Source organism: Bombyx mori, chromosome 25 (assembly GCF_030269925.1).
Source record: "Bombyx mori chromosome 25, ASM3026992v2".
In the NCBI taxonomy this organism is placed as follows: Eukaryota; Metazoa; Arthropoda; class Insecta; order Lepidoptera; family Bombycidae; genus Bombyx; species Bombyx mori.
This window is the reverse complement of record NC_085131.1, coordinates 9,031,832-9,053,634: the sequence shown is the minus strand read 5'-3', so window position 1 is coordinate 9,053,634 and position 21,803 is coordinate 9,031,832. Positions and strand designations below refer to the sequence as shown.

General features: G+C 37.1%; 1 protein-coding gene across 2 annotated transcripts in view; it reads right to left on the bottom strand.

Moving 5' to 3' along the window:
* Positions 1–8,403: 8,403 nt before the first annotated feature.
* The window catches only part of Brf (TFIIB-related factor), a 56,246-nt gene continuing 42,846 nt past the window's right edge, over positions 8,404–21,803 (bottom strand). Inside the window, exons 6-13 of one of the 2 annotated variants that reach the window (XM_021346682.3) lie at positions 21,612–21,761; positions 16,511–16,737; positions 16,123–16,261; positions 15,236–15,388; positions 14,296–14,529; positions 13,427–13,673; positions 12,287–12,453; positions 8,404–11,507 (exon numbers count right to left, since the gene is read on the bottom strand). In XM_021346682.3, the coding sequence (XP_021202357.1) occupies positions 11,383–11,507; positions 12,287–12,453; positions 13,427–13,673; positions 14,296–14,529; positions 15,236–15,388; positions 16,123–16,261; positions 16,511–16,737; positions 21,612–21,761 (1,442 nt within the window). In that variant the 3' untranslated portion in view covers positions 8,404–11,382. 2 annotated transcript variants of the gene reach the window in all.

Sequence of the window (21,803 nt, the reverse complement as noted above, 5' to 3'; positions counted from 1 at the left end):
TTAGTAGTATTTTTTTTGTTTCATTCGTCCAATTGATAGGCAAAGGGAAAATAGTCCAAATAACCAATCTTTTATATTAAACTAGCTGACCCGGCAGACTTCATAGTGCCTCAATCGATAAATAAAAAACCTAATCTATTGTATAAAATAAACTTAAAAAAAAAACAAAAGGAATCCGTCCGACGGGGGACACATCAAAGGAAAAACAAAATTGTTTGTTTTTATATAATTCCAAGCATTTTCATATTTTTTCACCTTTTAAACCTTCTCTGGACTTCCACGAATAATTCAAGACTAAAATTAGCCAAATCGGTCCAGCCGTTCTCGAATTTTAGCGAGACTAACGAACAGAATTTTTTTTTTTATTGCTTAGATGGATGGACGAGCTCACAGCCCGACTGGTGTTAAGTGGTTACTGGAGCCCATAGACATCTACAACGTAAATGCGCCACACACCTCGAGATATAAGTTCTAAGGTCTCAGTATAGTTACAACGGCTACCCCACCCTTCGAACCGAAACGCATTACTGCTTCACGGCGGAAATAGGCGGGGTGGTGATATCTACCCGTGCGGACTCCCAAGAGGTCCTACCACCAGTGATTACGCAAATTATAATTTTGCGGGTTTGGTTTTTATTACACGATGCTATTCCTTCACCGTGGAAGTCAATCGTGAACATTTGTTGAGTACGTATTTCATTAGAAAAATTGGTACCGCCTGCGGGATCCTTTAGGCCACGACGATTTCAAAATTCATTTTTATATATATAGATAGATTAGAAATGGCCAAAACCATGTCTGTGGTACAAAAAGTGTAATGAAAGACAAGGAAATGTAAGAAAACTGATTGAAATAAAATGGATTTTCATGAGGCAAGACAAGAGGAAACTGTAAATGTCAGATGAGATAAATCCAACAATTTTGTTGCATGTTTTGTGCACGTCCATAGACACGAAATAATTTATCATTCAGAAATTTAGAAGATCACACCAAATAAAACAACAAATTGAAAAAAAAAGATACTTTACTTTTTTTGGTGATCACAAAAAACAAATGTTCGAGTTTCAACCTTTGAAAAGGGCAAATACATTTGTTGTGAACGGTTTGATTTAAATTCAAATAATAGAACACCCTCTTTGTTGATCCTATTTTTATTGGCTAAGATTTAAGACAGACATACAAGCTATCAGATTAGTTTGTTATTAGCGGATACCGAATCTCATAGATAATAAATCCAGTATGAATGCTATCCCTATTGAAACATAAGATTTAAGGGTCAACTGGATTGTAATACAATTGCGCTACTCTTGAGACTACTCTTCAAATATACACACACATTTGCGTCACAATCACGTTAGAAATTAGTATGAAGATGGTATCAACCCGTGTCGGCTGGCAACATTTTCTAGAATTAGTATAACTGGTAGAGACTTTTTGGCGGGAACGCGAGGAGTGAAGTTGTGTGATTTGTTTTATTTTGTCTAATTAGTGTTTCTTCACGTTTAAATTTGTAATAACGGTAGTTTATTAACTATTTGATATCTGTGAAAGTGCACAAATGTGGGAAAATGAAACAGTCGCTGAACGTAACTTCTCGGGATCTTCCAAAAAGTCCACTGAAAAAATCTCAGTAAATGACCACCATTTTACTTCATCCCATATCATCTCATTTCATTTCATTTCGTTTTCATTTCATTTCATGCCATGTTTCATAATAATCAACTTCATTTCATTTCATAATATCATTTTTCATATAAAAAAGATCATTAAAATTAAAATAAGACTTGACCTAAAGGTCTTAGTTACCAGGTCATAAAATCCCTTTAATAAAAGTATACCTGGTAATATGTACCTACTTAGAATTATAAACTTTTGAAACTCTAGAACATAGATTTATACACTTACTCTAGAATTTAATACTAAACATTACAGAAAGGTGTTATGGATTTTTTTACAAATTGTACGCAGCTTTCGTTGTGGTTAGGCCAACATAAAGTAAAACAAAATAACACCAGAACAGAGAGAAAAATATTTTAAAAGCATTAAAATAGTGCATGCATTACATACCTACTGGTTTGTGTTCTACAAATGTTGTTTCTTTCAGCTTGTGATAGAACAATATTTCCTGAAACCTGAGGAAATCGAACTTGCAGTTGATTTGTACTTCTGGGCCTGTTGTACTGCTAAATAATTAGCCCAGACGTGCTCGTGCCCTAGCTTTCACTATCACTTTTTAACTCGGATATTAGAAAATTTATCTATTAGACTTTTGAAAAACTATCAGATCCAATTTTTTTTTCATTCGTTCTAAAAGGCTTTGGAATGATTCCGGTCACCGTCCTCGTCGAACCCGTCACTTGCGACGAAGGGCTCGACGAGCGAATTAACCCATAGACACACAGCCGGCTGAGTTTCTCGCCGGATCAGCTCAGTGGGTCACGTGTCCGATCCGGTGGTAGATTCTGCGAAGCAAACTGCTCTTGCTAGGGTCAGTGTTAGAAACACTCCGGTTTGAGCCCTGTGAACTCACCTACACACGTTAGGGTGCAGCTGAAATAGCCTCTCAAGGCTATCAGCATAGGCAGGAAAAACAAAAAAATATATGGAATGACTAATTTTCCTTTAAACAAAATGGCACCCTCGGAGCTATGGAATGTTCTCCAAATGTACTTATTTAATCGAATTTTAAAGCATGAATTTAACGGTAAACAGAGTCGTCGTAGCCTAAAGGTTAAGACGTCCGGTGCATTCATATGCAGAGATGCACTGGTGTTCGAATCCCGCCGGCAGGTACCAATTTTTCCAATTAAATCCGTACTTAACTTATGTTCACGATTGACTTCGACGGTGAAGGAATAACATCGTGTAATAAAAATCAAACCCGCAAAATTATAATTACTGGTGGTAAAACGTCTTGTCCGCACGGGTAGGTAGGTACCACCACTCTGAATATTTCTAACGTGAAGCAGTAATGCGTTTCGGTTGTGAAGGTTGTGGCAGCCGTTGTACTGTTAAAAGTGAGACTTTACAACTCAAGGCAGCGTTGCCAACTCGATATTCGTCAAGGTGGGAAATAGGGTTCTACAAGTTGGTAGTTTCCAACAAACCCTACTATGAAAAATTGGTAGATCTATCACCCATACTTTGAGACCCTCCAATAAGAATCTGGCATCCTTCATTTACTTTTCGATTGGATAAGACATCTTGGAACTATTTTTATTAGAAATCCAATGATAAAACAGAATTAGAGGCCGCTAATATTCAAAATATCAATAGAAAATAGTGATAATTGTAAATATTACGAAAAAAAAAAATAGTTTCAATATTTTTTTCATGGAGGTTTGATTTGAACTTTTTGAAAACTTCAAAAGTTGGTAGATTTTTGCTACAAAGTGTTATGTTTGATTACGACACTAAAAGTTGGTAGATTTACCGAAAAGTTGGTAGAGTTGGCAGCACTGACTCAAGGTCTCAAGGTGGGTGGCGGCATTTACGTTGTAGATGTCTATGGGCTTCGGTAAACACTTAACATCAGGTGGACCGTGAGCTCGTCCAACCATCTAAACAATAAAAAAAAGATGTTTTGCCAATGTCCATTGGCAGTGACCACATAGCATTAGGTGAGCTGCCACTCGCCATTCGTGCTTGTTTGTTGACTAAAGTAGTAGAAAATTCTTTGATTAATAATATTTAAGATTTAATTTACACCAAGACAAATAAAGATGGAGAATTACAAAAAAAAAAACTTATTATTGTTTATACTAAATTAATTACTTACCCACTGAATCTGATTCTTGAAACAAGTTTCATAAAAAAACTCAAACAGTACACTACTTTGAATTCACTTTTAAAGCGATTAATAATATTAAGTGATTGTTCAGTCTTGAAAATTTTCATGGTATTGGCGAAGTATTTTCTTGTTTTAATTTCTTGGAATTTACAAATTTGCCCCATTTTAATTTCTTTTAAATAATATATATAATACTCTATTTGTCATTATTAATATTTATCACTAAATGACTAGATTAAATCTTTTTATTCAAGTTAAATAGCTCCCGGGCGAAGCATGGCGGTTTTTGTTTGGTTTAAGAGTTTAGTTTCGTTTTTGTAGGTCTTGGGTTTAGATAGGTGTACATTTGTAGGAGCATCGATTACGCATTGTTATCGATTAATGTTATGCATTTATATTGATATTCGCTTATTTCAGTAACATCTCTCTGTTAAAATTATAAATTATCTTATGAACTGCTTATTCATATAATGGTTTACAGAGATAAAAATCTTTATAGAACACAAAGAGAAAGCAACTGCCTTGAATGATCACTACGCGAACCCAACCACCTCGAATTCTAGTTGCTACTTATCAACTTTACTTAGTTGTAGTAATCTCAATTCTCAATCTCAATTCTTTAAAAAATCGGACACAATGTATAGTTTATCAAAATTTGAATTTGAATTGACATTAAATCAATATATCGATAATCGTAATTATCGAATCGGTGAAAATATCGATTCAGTTTGTGATGTTTTCCTCACTATCGCTCGAGCAGTAATTACGTACAAGGTAAAAGGTAAAGGAACACTGCAAAACGCAGTCCTGTTCGAACGTGTCCGGTCTCGACTATCTAAGCTTCTCAATACACTAAGTTCACTGCACTTTAGTATTAGTGAGTGTACTAAATTCGTACGTAGCCATGTTCTGTGGCGCATTTTGTACTTTTAAGATTTTTAGAATGGTTAATACAAGCTGATCATTGATTACTAAGGCAGTAGACATTTTTGTGGCCTTCGAAAAGAGGAGACGGCGATAAGTCTTTTTATTTTCCCCTGGTATTCGCTGGTAGCCTATGAGTCTATCCTATCTACTTACGGACCGATAGGTAAGCTCACGGGCTCAATTTGAAAAAGCTGCTAACGCTGGTCAGTAACAAGCGCAGCGCTTCGCAGTTTATCACCGGATCGGAATCTCAACTCACTGAGAGAATCCGGCGAGAAACTCATATGCTAGGTTGCACGTCAAACTTTGAAAGGCAGTCGGTGCTTTGAGAGCGTAAAGCACCGAGAGACCATAATGCCACGGACAAAAATAAGCCGCATTCTTCTGTAGGCGGCAAATTGGTTACAAATTTGAGTCTAAACGCCTATTAAACTATTTTAGCAAACACACGTACGCGCAATAATCGCCATGAAAGGCGCTGGTGTCTAACACATTTCGAGGCAGAGAGTAAGTAGATGACTCCTAATACCGATTGAAGCGGTTAGCCCCAGATACTGTCGAAGATCAGTGAAGCAGTGAGTAAAGATATACATGACACACATGACATATTAACTTCAAATTAATCTAAAAAGATAAGTTTATCAAGGCCGTTTTCCAATTAACCATTACTTAATGGTAGTTTTCCAATTACAGAGCATAATGCGACTCAGTGACGCACAATGCCGAATTACGCTGAAGCTTAGTTGAGCATTATGCCGCATAATGCGCTCTTGTGCTGTAATTGGAAAACGGCCCAATATTAGTTTAGTATAGGTGCGCTGAAGCCGCCTGTGGTATGTGAGCGGCAGGGCCGGGGAGGTAGACAAACGTCAAGCTAACTCAGTCTGCCGTCGACCTTAAGTGTATAATCTAAGAGTCGACCACCGCGACGGTTAGACGATTAAGTTGTTCTCACCAGTTTATTCCAAACATACACGAGATAAAATATCCCAAGATGGGTCCACCACACCACAATTACACGACTAGTGAAAAATTTAATTTACAATGTGCACAGTTTTTTCTCAGACGAAAGGGTGACAAGACAAAGAAAGTATTGAACACAAATATGATAATATATGAACATAAATAAATTAGTAAGTAGCAGAGGCTACAGGAGTGTCAGCTCGCAGCGTAATGAGAATTGTAGCTGAAGGAAATTCGAATCGGCAAACATCGGAAAAACCAAAATTTATTTAGTAAACAAATAAAAAAAACATTGAGACCGGATTTTAATATTAATTAAACACCATATTTGCATAGTACCATAGTTATGACAGGCTTAAATGCCGCCACACCTTGTGATGTCAGATCGTCAACTCAATTGAATTGTATAATCATCCTTAAAATCTTAACAAATGAGGGCTTCGCGACTGAAATAGGCAGGACGATAGTAGCTACTAGTGCGCATCCTATCCTGCAACAAGCAAAAGCCAGCTCCTTTGAGGACTAAATATTAAAAAGGGTCTGAGCTCGTTCTTCAATTAAGTAGAACCAATTAAAAGAGCAATCTTAAAAAAAAAAAAACTACCCTCTATATTTTGTAATGGCTAGTCATCGATATATTACCACTAGATCCCGCGTAAAGGCGTCAAAAGTAACCAAACAAAACAGTGCTTAGATTCATATTAAGCACTGTTTTGCCGTCAGTGTCACGCCGACCGTCGAATGGAACGATCCTAAAATGCGCTGTAAAAAGATGTAAAAAACACGCTTATAAAGAGAAAACAACATGAAATTTAGTATTTTTGGTAAGTTTTATAATTTTTATTAACGTTTTATAATTTTTATTAAAATGATAAATATTTGAAATAAATCAGTTATTCTTACCAAATTAGTACTTCAAGAAATTAAATCCTATTATTTTGCTTCGCAGTTATTTCTTTCGCACACATAATAACGGTTACATGCAAGACAAGGATGAAATAGGGCTATTTCAGAACAAGTGTAGTGGAGTCACATAATTTTTTATTTTTTATTGCTTAGATGGGTGGACGAGCTCACAGCCCACCTGGAGTTAAGTGGTTATACTGGAGCCCATAGACATCTACAGCGTATTTACGCTGCCATTTGCGCATTTGCGCCACCCACCTTGAGATATAACTTCTAAGGTCTCAAGTATAGTTACAACGGCTGCCCCACCCTTCAAACCGAAACGCATTACTGCTTCACGGCAGAAATAGGTGGGGTGGTGGTACCTACTCGTGCGGACCCACAAGAGGTCCTACAACCAGTAATTACGCAAATTATTTTGCGGGTTTGATTTTTATTACACGATGTTATTCGTTCACCGTGGAAGTCAATTGTGAACATTTGTTAAGTACGTATTTCATTAGAAAAATTGGTACCCGCCTGGGATTCGAACACCCCGTGTATCGCTAGATCAGATACGAATGCAACAGACGTCTGTACAATGGACGGCGAAGTGAAATCTGTAAACTGGAATTTGTTTTTACATTTTTACAGATTTAATAACAGAGTAATAAAAGAAAAAAGAAGCAACAATTATTTCAAACCTAATTGCTCCAGTGTGGTTTGTGCAGACCATTTTACCGAATCTGACATGTATTTAATAAATAAAACAATTTGATGGGGATTATGTTGTTGTGATTTAAAAAGCTCTTATCCATTTTCCCCACCGATGTGCAAGGTACAATATAGCTAACTCAGGTATAATTATCTATAGTTATACAATATTTGTTGTTAATCATATGGAATTAAATTGAAAAAATTGAATGAATATGAATTAAAAATAAAAAAAAATAAAAAAATTACTCAAAATATTCTTACAAAAAAAGTATAAAGTGCGACTCCGTAATACTCTGTTCGGAGCAGTAAAGTCTTAATATCGTAAGTTTAAAAGGGCGTAAGTAAAATGCTATGCGTGTAAATTTTTGCTTTATTTTTAAGGAGATAAGGTTAAATTTGGAATAAAAGTTATTGTAAAAAACTATCTTTTTCTGTCATTCATGGCGTAAGAATGTAAGTGAATGTTAAAATAATCTAAACTGCACTTTATTGCTTGGGGAAAAGGCATAGTTTAGGTTACAATTATTATATTATACATCGTTTTTCTCCACTTGATGGTGTAGTCAGATCAGTTAGTCGATGCCATTTTTGTGTTTGGTTTTTGTATGTGATGCGTTATCTAGTGGTAATATATCGATGTGGCTAGTATATAATATGGACGACGGTAGTTACTAGACGCTTAGTAGACATATTGTTATGCCTGTGTACGCAACTAGTAGCTAAAAACTTCGGTTAGAAATCCAATTTGTCAACTATGTCATCCCAGAAAGCGTTTTACCGTTTTAAGACGGAGGAGCTGCTGGAGGCTATACCAGACTCAATAAGACGGACGGAGAACACAGCCGAGAGGGGAGAGTTTATTAACCACTTTCACTACTGCCTAAGCGCTCCCTAACGAGGCCTAATAGGTTATGGGATCCGAAATACCAAACTCCGCGGGTAGGTGTTATGGGCTAAGTGTCTCATCGAACTTTACGAAGAGTACAGTCTCCTGTGTTATGGTTGTTGCTGACATTAGTACTACTAGCGTCCTAGAGTGAATCAAAATAACTCTTAAGGTCGGGTTAAAAGCAAGAACGATTTTACTGTAAAATGGCGGTACGCAAAAAAAACTTAATATGTTTTCACATTATATTAATGATTTGATATATTGCCACTAATTCAATTACACATTGACAGAGATAGTTTATTTTTCTATAAAATACATTTTATCGACAACAGTTCTACGATTAAATATAAACAACTTATTTATTTCACAACGTGTAAAATACGTACGTAAGTACAATAAATATTTTTAGAACGCTAGATTATTTCACTTAATAGTTGCCTGCAACATAATACATGATAAAATTAATACCTAACGAAGTTTCGTCGTTGAAGGCAAAATTATTGCCTTAAGTACGAATATGAACTTGAATATTATTTACATTTAAAATCGCGTCAACTTACCTGGAAAAATGTAATCTAATTTTAATTTAAATATATTATATTAATATACAGTTTTCATTGAAGCCGTTCTCGGAAACAAAGACAAAAGATGTTTGTCAGTCCTGATACAGCCCTTTAAAAATATATATACGAAAATTTTACAACGAATATTTTTACACGCAATGTAATACAAATAAAAATGAACCAATGCGCGGAATCTATGGTTCCGACACAACGCAGGGTATCTGACAAATGTTCTCGCGTTATATATCTGATTCGTATAACCAGAACTTTTTTTAAAAGTAAATTAAAATACTATATTTTATTGTTTTATTCAGAATATTGTTTCAATGCCATTGCGGCTTGGATTTCTTTGCACCTTGATTATCATAAGTCGAGTGTCGTCTATTTTTCTGTACGTTGACACACGCTAATCACCACACTGACTTACCTAATAGAGACAGTCTACGTTTTTATGTTGAATTACTTATATACATTTTCTCATATACAACAGCACATGCCATTTAAGGATTTTTTCTAATTATCTCAAATCATCTTAGTCCTTTTTAATTATCTAATTAGGAATAAAACATACAAGTAATTGCTTTAAAAAAACCTTAATTGTACATCCCTAAACTATTATCCTATGGATATCCTAAAGGAGAAAAAAATTGTGAATCAAGAACAAGTAATTACTGTACAGTTTTTTTTTTAATTAAATAAATAGATGGACGAGCTAAGCCTGACGTTAGGTGGTCATAGGATTCACCACAGACATTAACAACGTAACTGCCACCACCCAACTTGAAACAAGAGTTCTTGATAAGTTTCTGATTCCGACGGAGAATTAAACTTGAAATTCCGTGTAAAGTAGTCAGAATCACAAATAACTTGAATAAGGCGTTGCAATCGTATAAAGAAAAATAATCAAAGATTATAGAAGATATACAAAAAAAAATTAAAAAAAAAACCATTAAAATATCATCTTTGATTATTTTTCTTAATTTATTGAAGTGAAACTTCCTTATCGGCGTTGGAAAAAAATTTACCGTCACATTTTTCGGTTACGCGTCACATTTTTCCGTTACGCGCCATCTTTTTTGTATTCATGTCTATGATAATAAAATCCTTTTGTTTAAACTTTATCTAATTTAACTTTTTTGTATTCATGTCTATGATAATAAAATCCTTTTGTTTAAACTTTATCTAATTTAACTTTATTTAACCAATTTCTAGAAAGTTGCATGTAGATCATTTTTCGAAAAATAAGGCCATAAAGAAGTTTCACTTCTTACGTGTGTACACTAGTACACGCACACATTTTTTTTTATTGCTTAGATGGGTGGACGAGCTCACAGCCCACCTGGTGTTAAGTGGTTACTAGAGCCCATAGACATCTGCGAAATGCGCCACCCACCTTGAGATATAAGGCCTAAGGTCTTAGTATAGTTACAACGGTTGCCCCGCCCTTCAAACCGAAACGCGTTACTGCTTCACGGTAGAGATAGGCGGGGTGGTGATGCCTACCCGTGCGGACTCACAAGAGGTCCTACCACCAGTATTAAGACGTATTAGTAGGTGATTAGAGGAATCAATTTGCCATCTCTCTCACACGCCCGCTTCACATAGCGGCAACGTCATAAAACGATACGTCCATCCTTTTCTATTGTTTGTCATAAAATATGATCATCTTAAAATCTCTTCAATATGATTTTAAATTTTTTAAACTGCCCACTTATACTACGATAGCTACATATTAGATTGCAAAATAAATATTTAAAATTAATAAGTAAGCTATAAAACAATGTTAATTACACAAGTTAAACTAAAACTAATCATAAATAATACATGATATCTTTACACGTACGTATGTATCTAGGAGGGATGTTATAAAAACGTTCTCAAAGATACAGTGATAATGATATTAAAATTAGATGTAACTTTCATGGTGCATTGCTTAGCTCTCTGTTGGGTAATATCAGAATTTCGGTTAAGTGAAATAGGTTTTTGTGTATTTACTTTGTTTTCTTCATTCCGTAAACTTAAAGCAATCTGTTTTTTTTAATAAATTCTAAATAGGGTTCAAGTGTAGCTGTGTTATTGTTCTATATATTTTATTTTTAACAAGATTCAATTTAGTACTTTATTTTTAATTGTTGTTAATTGTTCCCATACTTCTATTTTGGTGTGGCGTACATTTTATTTCGCATCGCATTACAGGCTTCAATGCGCAAACAAATTTTATTTTACCTCAGTCTTTTTTCATGATCATTATTATTTTATGTACATCTATTGAGTAAATAAATAAATAGAACATTGTGAATCGTGAGCACGCAATGTAAGCCAAAGGTAGTTCGTCGCGTTATACGAGTCCGTTGACCCATACGTTAGGAAATTTAATTACATAGGTCGTAAAAAAAAGGTATCGTATCAAGGACCCTAACAGTTAATATTTCCCTTACATAGTCCTGTCCTACCTACCTGTCTAGTTGGTAGGTATATGAGTCTGTTTCACATCTCACCGTCTCCGTCCTACCAGCTAAAGTAAACAATCTATCTGTTGAGTTGCTGTTAATAGCTTGGCAGTATCAAGAGATGCAACAGCTAAATTTGCTAATATTAACAGATCGAATTTAACTAATGCTACACACAGATATATAAATATACCTATGTTAATATTCTTCATAATCATAATAATCTTCTTCTTGTCCATTCTGTAAAATGGCGGCTAGCGATAGCTCTTCGGCTTCCGGTTCCGGTTCTGGATCTTGATCGTCTTCGTCGTCGTCTATGATATCTGTGTTTAATAATTTGTATAATGAAGCAGCACTCTAAATTTGTTATTATAATGACGCTACAACTTAAATTTCTTTTTTTTTTAAGTGATTTTATGACCTGGTTACTGAGACCTTTAAGTCATGTCTTATTTTAATTTATATTCATATTTTTATGAAAAATGATATTATGGAGTGAAATGAAATGAAGATGATTAATTTGAGACATTAATCAACTGGGATGAAATTAAATGAAATGAAAAGAGATGATATGGGAGGAAATATAATCTCAGTAAAATGGTGGTCATTTACTAAGATTTTTTCAGTGGACTTTTTGGAGGATCCCGAGAAGTTACGTCCAGCGGCTTTGTTTCATGTTCCCATATTTGTGCACTTTCACAGATATTAAACAGTTAATAAACCACCATTATTACACATTTAAACCCGAAGAAACACTAAATAGACAAAATAAAACAAATCACACAACTTCACTCCTCGCGTTCCTGCCAAAAAGTCACCGATTACATTTGTCAGTATAATCCAACTACAGATTAAATTTGTCAGTATAATAGGTTAGCTAGCTAATAACTGCACTGACAAATTTAAACTGGAAATTAGTCAGTGCGATAACTGAGACACCCATCAAGTGCGTTGTTGATTTACGATAGAAATAGGCAGGATGTTGGCAATCACGAGCCATACTATGAACCTAGATAGGACAATATGACCGGTTGAACTATATAAAATTGTCTTGACTACTTGATAACGACGTCCCCACATTGCGTAGTATTTTAGTACATACCGTGTACAGGAGTTTGTGGTGTCGGCGGGGCGGGAGTGGCGGGCGTGGGCGGCTTGGAGGGGGTCGCGGGCGTGAGGGGGGCGGGTCGCGCCTTCTTCTTCCGTTTCCGGGGTATCGGAGATTCTGGAACCACCGTCGTCCCAGGAGCAGCCGGCGTCGGTGGACCTCTGTTGATGAATAAGTCATTACAATTATGCTATTTTTGCTTGTAATAAAGTGTTTTTTTTTTATAAAGTTCTATTCCAGGACATCCGCGAGAGCAGTTAGTCACAACAACTGATTATGAACGATTGAGAATCATTAAATAGATAACCCGAAATATAGGTGTTCGATAAGTGGTAATATGCTTTCATGGCGACTGTTCCAAAACAATACCGGCTAGAAGTTACAGCCAAGAAAAAAACTTCTTGTAGAATTCCTTTGGTTTTTCTGTGCACAAATGGGTCGTTTTTAAATTATTGACTGCCAGAACGTAGCAGTTTCCATGTGAATCCTGAAACTTCTGGCGTCGCAAACGGTTTAATGACGCCCTTTTTTTCCTTACATGTTCGCTGGTATCTTAAGGGGCTATTTCAGATAATAGTGCTGTGCGTCGCCTCACAAAAATGCTACCCAAAAGCGAACATAGAACTTCAAAATTTGCTATTCTCGTTCTAGTTCGTTTGTAGCAAACGAAAAAAAAAAACGAAAATAAAAATGGTTGGAAAATGTCCCCTCTAGCCTATTTGCATATTTATTAATATATCTCCCCAAAACTTTTCCAGTTGAGATTAAATGCAAAAGTTTTTTAATTCAAATTTAAAAGTAAATAGTGAAAACCGGGTCGCTTCGCTGTATGAAAAGCTAAAGATTTCTTAAAGTTAGTCGCGCGCCACTTGTCGTACGCTGATAGTGCTACGGCAGAAACAATCCCTGGTTTCCCAAACATTTGCAGCGTATAAAGGACAAAACCATACAAATTCTCCTTTTGTACTCGTAAAAAACAGATAATGCCTATGGCTAACCTTTTCAATAACTACGTTCATCTAGTTATGTATGCATCTGTATTAGGCTTGCATTCTAGAACGTTCCTTCGATCGATAGCTGTCGATTATATTGAAGTCTAATTAGTCAGCTTCAGAGGCTTGCTCTGTCACTCACCTGGGGCTGGCGGCAGCTTCCGTGTCAGGTTTCGAAGAGGGCGGTGCTATCGGAGCGCCCGACTGGTCGAGGCTCTTCAGGATGTCGTAATTGATCTTGGAGCTCATCTTCTTCTCGGCCAACATCTTCTCTATAGCCTCACCGGCGGTCGCGGCGTTAATGGCGACCTTCTTTCTGTATGAGCCTCTCACTTTCTTCTTTTTGTCTTTGTTCTCTTCTAATTCTTTTGCCTTAATCTCTTGCTTGACTGGAAATCAAGGTTTTTTTTAATGGTTTTTGGAACGAAGTTCCTTATCGCGCGTTGCGAAAGGGGGCTAGACGGAAAAAATTAAGACCAAAAGTTGTAACGACAGTTTTTGCTCTGTCTCTCTCTCTCATTCATTATATTTGTTAATTTTTTATTTATTATTATTATAACTAAAAAACAAACAAAAAAATACAATTACTTCACTAATTAATCGAAAGGAACTTCGTTCCATCCGGGTGTCCCTTGACACATCTCAAGTTTTTTTTTCCGATATTCTTGCACGGCTCTAGATCATTATGGCAGTTTAAAACCTAATATAGTCCGACTGACTCGGATATGCAGTAGTTAGAGCACATAACTTCTGGGTCGAGGGTCGTGGGTTCCATTCCTGCATCAGGCAAACACACAAATTGATGAAAGTGTACTGGTGGACTGAAGTGAAGATGGATGGAAGTGTACTAAATTTAGTCACAATCGGACGAATGGACTAAGGATAACATACAGATACGTCAATTTTTTATTATATAGATACATAGTAATAATAGATTATTTTGGTGAATAGCTCACAGAAGCACGGGCAAATTTTCTAGTATACCTAATAAAAGTATTCGAACGTACTCACTTTTCTGTTCTTTCAAATAGCCGGCGTTGACTTTGTTCCACAGTTTAGTTTTGTGCTTAGCCTCATCGGCGCTCATGATCAACGAATCGATGTACTCTTCGTCTCTCTGACTCATGACCAGTTCGTCGGCGTTCTGCAGGTCCTTGCAAAACGTTTGCTTCGGTTCAGGCTTGACGAACTTGTCTGCGTTCTTATCGTCGGACGGACCGAGGCCTATGACCGCTAAGTCCGGTCCTGAATCAGGACAAAACATAAGGATTACTTTGAATGATATAACAACAGACTTTTTACTGGTGGTAGGACCTCTTGTGAGTCCGGGCGGGTAAGTACCACCGCCCTGCCTATTTCTGCCGTGAAGCAATAATGCGTTTCGGTTTAAAGGGTGGGACAGCCGTTGTAACTATACTGAGATCTTAGAGCTTATATCTCAAGGTGGGTGGCGCATTTACGTTGTAGATATCCATGGGCTCCAGTAACCACTTAACACCAGGTGGGCTCTGAGCACGTCCACCCATCTAAGCAAAAAAAAAAGGCTGGTCACGTTTTCTGGAGCCTTAGACAACGGCAATATGAATCTTCTTTCATATTCTGATGTTAGACCGAAGACCGTACTGCATAGATAGCGATAGCGGCTATATCGTTATTCTTAACATTACGCGGTTGAAATGGATCATGGTAGCACAACCCGTGCAGGAATATGAAGAGGTTTGAAGGGTGGGGTAGTCGTTGTAACTATACTGAGATCTTAGAACTTTATATCTCAAGGTGGGTGGCGCATTTACGTTGTAGATGTCCATGGGCTCCAGTAACCACTTAACACCAGGTGGGCTGTGAGCTCGTCCACCCATCTAAGCAATAAAAAAAAAACTCTTCATATTCCTATCATTAGGTATACAATAAAGTCCAATATCGTATAGAGTTCGTTTCTAGACCATTTTACCTAGACCCTTTTCGAGTTTCATCTTCTCATGTTTATTTTCTTCCTTCGGTCCCTCGTTTTTAGGTCTTATATCCTTTGTGATCTCGTCAATTATCTCCAATGTTTCTTCAGCAGCGAACCTTGTAGCGTCTTCATCTTCCGAACCTATATTTTCTGTTAGGAAAGACAGGTTTTAGTGCTAACGATGTTACAGTGGGTGTGCGTTTGGTCTGGTAACTAAGAAACCTCTAGTACTTCAGCAGAGTAGGTAGGGTTTTAGTCTACTGTTCCGAATGACCTGTCCTGGATTGGTAAATGGATTTCAAGGTGACTATTAAAGAGTTGCGCGTCAGTTTTGTTTTAGGAATAGCTTTCCGCCCACTGCTTAGTTGGAGTGAACAACATTTGAGTCGCGGGACGGAGATCCGTGCTCAGCGGTGGGAACAAAGATATAGTTAACTTACCCAGGGCTGAAACTATTTCCATACTATTTCGTAAAAATCGGTTCAGTGGTTTGAACGTAAAATAGTTGCTTTGGATTTTTTTGTATTAGTATGGATATGGGCTAATAATACCCGACTGCGGACTTTAACAGACAGGTGTTTGATGAAAAAACTAACAATGTTAATAGTTACTAAGGATAGTTATTAGCATTATACGTTAAGATTCAACTCAACGCGCCAATGCAAGGAATAGAAACAAGCAATGCCGTTTTTATCTACATGAATAACATGTACCTACTAATTATAGAAACCTTAAACCAATAATAAGGCGGAGCAATAAAACCTTTAAACTTAGCATGGAAGTATCAGGTCAGTTGCTGATGTCATTTGGAAATTTAATAATGTGGATTTAATTTCTAGCCAATAGGGATATTTCTTTGTTCAGAAATATTAGTTTTCACATACCCTGGGAGACGGGTCCCGGTGAACTAGTATACGAAGCGGAACAGACTTTTCGTCTTCTTGACATATCCTTTTCTATTTGAGCTTCTATTTCTTTCTGCAATTCCGTCAGTTCCTTCTCTCCGTCCTCTTCTTCCATTAGCTGAAGAAGAATAGTTTATATTTTGATGACACACCAGGTTAGGTCTAGCTGGTAACCATTCACCACCGCCCTATCTATTGCTGTAGAAAAGCAGTTATGCGTTCCTGGTTGAACAGTAGAACAGCCCCTGTACAAATTGAAAGCGCGGTTTCCTGTTTCAAAGTGGATGGCATCATTCTCGTGGTTTCCATTAACCTCTTAACTACCAATGGAACCTTCTCGAACAGCTACGAAAATTAGCTTGTTTACCTTTTGCAGCCTCTCTTTATCACGTTTCCGCGCCGCCCTGAACGCCGGTGGGTCCTGTTCCTCCTCTAGGTCGACGGTCATGAACTCTTCGAGGGTCAGGGCGCTGGATGGGGTGTCTCCGAATTCGAACATGCGTTTGCGGAGTGTTGACTCGTGAACTTTGACTATACGGACGATATCGGACGGGGTGCGTGAGAATTCGTGCAGTCGAGCTGCTATGAGTAATGCTGTAAAAGAAATTTACAATTTGATGTCGCTATTATTCATGTCTATCAAGAAACTAGGGCCTACCCTGAGCAACAAGTTTCTCGATGTTCTCTCTTCTTCTCGTCAATGGTAAGAGATCTCGTGGACGAATCCCCATGCGCTGGACTGATCAGGTGAAAGACCTTACTGTAACCACACTTAACGAGTGTGTGTGCCTCTTTATTTTTATTGCTTATTGGTTTACCCACCAAAACGGAACGCATGATTGCTTGGCGGTGGATAGGAAATATCTCGCTATTGGTACCCATACGTATTAGCCTACATTTACGGGCTCCGCGTGACATAAGAACTGAATCGTCATTAGTAATCTTTTTTTTCTCTCCTACCTATGCTGATAGCCTTGAGAGGCTATTTCAGCTTCACCCTAACGTTTGTAGGTGAGCTCACGGAGCTCAAACCGGAGAGTTGCTAACACTGACCCTAGCAAGAGCAGTGCTTTGCAGAATCTACCACCGGATCGGAAACGCGACCCACTGAGAAGATCCGGCAAGAAACTCAGTGGGCTGTGTCTATGGGCTAATTCGCTCGTCGAGCCCTTCGTCGCAAGCGATGCGTTCGACGAGGACGGTGACCGGTGCTTGTGGTGCCTAAGAGCACCGTTAATGGATCAGGAGGATCCGTAATGACGTACTTTGGGCGACGTCGACGGTTTACCATTCGATAAGTAATCAAAAACAGATTAGAGCAAATGAGAAGGAAAATATGCACAATGCAAATAATTCTTAATTTGTTATAGTATAAGAAACGACGACATTATTATAAGTGCTTTTCAAAGCACGCTCGTAATGTCTACCTTTTTAAATTCTTAATAATTTAAATATTAAACAAAAAAAAACACTGTTGCCTTGCTTGTATTTCGATTGGATATGGATTGTGTCAATAAACGATACATCCAAACCTTTTTTTTTTTCTTTTTTTTTCTTGTTATCTGGTGTTAAGTGGTTACTGGAACCCATAGACATTTACAACGTAAATGCGCCACACACCTTGAGATATAAGTTCTAAGGTCTCAGTATAGTTACAACGGCTGCCCCACCCTTCAAACCGAAACGTATTACTGCTTCACGGAAGAAATAGGCGGGGCGGTGGTACCTACCCGTGCGGACTCACAAGAGGTCCTACCACCAGTAACCTGTATACTCATTGAAAAGTTAAATGTACCTACATACAGATATAGAACAGAAACACTTAGTATAGAACTGTATAGACACTTCTTATGAATAAAGAAAGTATAACTTTAACGTACAAATGTTTGTAAAAAACATATCTATCAGTGTTTCCAATTATATGACCACCACTGTACATGTACATATGTATAATAATAGTAAATATGTATATGCAAAGACATGAACTCTAAAAACATTGCAGTCCTTTAAGAGACAGTCGCTCAAAAACGCTATACCGCTATAAACAGTTTATTCAATAAATTCGAATATCAAATTTAACGTGACCTTCGAATGAAGACAGCGGAAGACATGAGACCGATCGTCGTAGTGGCAACGCTATTCAATATGTTTTAATTTCCTTGTGTTTGAGTGTGTGAGTGTGTTTGTTTACGTCTTTCCGCCTGTCCCGCCTTGATGGATTATTTGTATTGTAAACAAATTTCCGCAGGTACGCTCAGAAAATATAATTAGCGGCAAAACGTTTCCACAGAGCTTGGTAGCGCGTCACTGATCAAATACCATAGAAGCAAAGGCTTTTAACTGTAAAGTACCGTTCTCTCCTACTGTTTGTCAACTGGTTTTATATTTGAGGCCGTCAGCGTAGAAGTGGCCTAAGCTTACCATAGTTCTTGTGGAGTAATGAGGTTTAAGTTTTCATGAATTTGAGTAGGCAAAAAAAACAATACGCGCAAAAATAATGTTTACAAAGCCATCTGTTATCTATGGGTGAAACTATGGATAGGCCGGTTATGCACCAAAGGAGAATGACCAGAAGTCGTCTAGCAAAGTTGCATGTTGCAGAATCAAAATAATCAGAATAATAAGAATCAAAATAGTTTTCTTATTTTTTACAATTAATTTCACTACAGAAATGTTTTGTACAGGACCGGAATTATGATTTTGGCTCTTCGTACACAAGGCTACGCAAATCTTCGATACTAATGTTGTAAACGACATTAGTATCAAGTCGCGAGTATCGAGTAGCGCACGGTCCGTACACACGACAATGAATCGCAAGACGCGAGTTGCCTATTTAGTCATTATACCATTAATTTAACATCAGATATTACTTGTTGTATTGTTTATAGTTTAGTGGATACGGATATCTGGTACGCTAGATAACGATCCTAGATCACAACAACAACGTCGGCAATCTGGCTTACAACATCGGCTATCATAATAAAATGTACACAAAATTCGTGTAAATACCTAAAACAAAAGCTTAATAAAAAGAATATACTGCCTAAAAGTGTTTTTTCTTTACAAAACTATGTACTGACTATTTTGAAAACTATAAAAATACCAATCTGTTATATTAACGGCCTTTCTCACGGCTACGAAAAGCTTTTTCTGTTATTTCCTTTTTTTAATATTCTTTTAATTTATAATTATACATATAAACAAGGATATTTTTCCATATCAGACACAAATTTAATATTAAAAAATTGCTCCGCCATCTTGGAAATCGCCGAGACTTATGTAGCGAAGATCACGACATGCAGGTAGCGCGCGATTGACACGACGCGAGTCGCGGGACGAATGTCGGCGACGCGACTCGTGTACGAACCTCAATGGATTTGTATGGCGGTAGTCGCTTGGAGACTAAAATCGTTGAGTATCGAAGATTTGCGTAGCCTTGTGTACGAAGGGCCTTATAGTAAATCAACAATTGTTCGCATCATTTCCGTATTAAAGCCATGACATGACGTTTCGTTCTCTCTATTTAGACAGATTACTCATGCATGAGTTTTTAGACTCAATCATCACAAAAATGATATCAAAATCTTGTACAGTTAAATAACTAACTTAAATAACTAAATAACTAATTATATTCTTATATTACATTTTACAACGTATTGAATTACGATTTTATCATTAAGTTAAAATAATTATTTTTTCTGTGTTCCGTTTCACGCAAACGCAACTGTCAAAGCTATGATATTGTCGAATGCCGATAGACGAGCCGGCGGCCGCGACCCAGCAAGCGGCCATACGCATAGATTATACACTTAATATATTTGAGAGCCATACTTTTTTGTGTATCTAAAAGTGTTTTATTACGCCAGGACGTTTATATGTTTTGTTTATAAACTCTTGAGTCTTCTGTAATTCTGTAATCATGTTGATGCTTGAGCCTCTGATAATGAGGAGAAGTCGGTGTGTGAAAACTGTGATTAATATGTTTTGTTTGTGGGCTTAAAATTATTTATAGGTTATGTCCGTTTTGTGTATGTAGTGTATGGACCAAGAGCACAATTATACTATTACACAAAAAAGGGGATAGGAACATTATAGAAAACTACAGGCCTATAAGCCTTATGTCGAATATTTATAAAGTGTTCTCCAAATTGTTATTGAACAGAATAACAGGAATAATGGACGAACAACAACCTATAGAACAAGCTGGTTTCAGAGCGGGGTTTTCAACTACTGATCACATTCATGTCATCAAACAGCTAATAGAAAAATGTCAAGAATACGGTAAAGCCTTGTACATCGCATTTGTGGACTATAGTAAAGCATTTGATTCTATAGAACACGATTCGCTTTGGAGAGCTCTAATCCAGCAGGGAGTGCCAATAAAATACATACGTATAGTTAAAAATATATACGCAAATAGCACAGCGCAAATAAAACTGGAATCAACCGGTGAAGAGTTCCCAATAGCTAGAGGTGTGAGGCAAGGAGATCCTCTATCGCCAAAACTTTTTTCGGCAGTCTTGGAAAGCATATTCAGAGATCTTGAGTGGGACAATTTTGGCATTAATATCAACAGTAGACAACTTAGCCACTTAAGATTCGCTCATGACTTAGTCCTAATAACTGACAACTCAACAGATGCTACAACAGCTAGCAGAGGTAAGCAGAGTAGTTGGGCTTACTACAAATCGATCAAAAACAAAAGTAATGACAAACAGAGAAGAAATAAATATTCATAAAAGTAGACAATGAAGATATTGAATATGTTAAAAACTATACATACTTAGGACAATTACTGTCTTTTAGAGACCGGACAGACATAGAAACAGAAAGCAGAGTGGCCTGTGCTTGGAAACGATACTGGTCCCTTAAAGAGGTATTTAAAAGCAAACACTTTCCTATAGCAGCCAGTGTTTAATTCTTGCATCTTGCCATGTCTTACATATGGGTGCCAAACATGGGCATTGACTCAAAAAAATCTTTTAAAACTAAGATCGTGTCAAAGGGGAATGGAAAGGAGTATGTTAGGCGTGACGCTAAAAGACCGCAAAAGAGCAGCAGACATTAGATGTACAACAAAGGTGGAAGATGTACTAAAGAAGATAAGACAGTTAAAATGACGATGGACAGGACATATGACAAGGGAAAGCAGAATGAAATGGACTAAAATTATAACAGAATGGCAGCCACGTGATGGAAAAAGAAAAAGAGGTAGGCAAGCTAAAAGATGGACAGATGATATAAAGATGATTGGAGGGACAATTTGGTCCAGAAAAGCTAACAATAGAGAAGAATGGAAGCAGCTGGAAGAGGTCTATGTGTCATAGGACACGATGATCACTGAACCGGGAAACCCGATGTATTAGATTAAAGTTAAAACAATTTGCTACTATGTGTAAATATCATAGTTTAGTATCAGCAATAAAGGCTTACTTAAATTAAAGGCTAGGTGATATGTCAAAGCTTACCAGCTCCACATATTCCGGAGGGTCTTCTCCCCGAGTGGATGGAGTCCTTCTTCATTCGCTGAACCAGTCTGAGTGCAGTCATGCTGACCTCGTGTTGTTTGTCTTCGAATTTCAACTGCGATGCGAACCGAAGTATGTACAAGCACGGATCTGGAATTTATTTTTGAGTTCACATGAGAATGTTTACTGAAG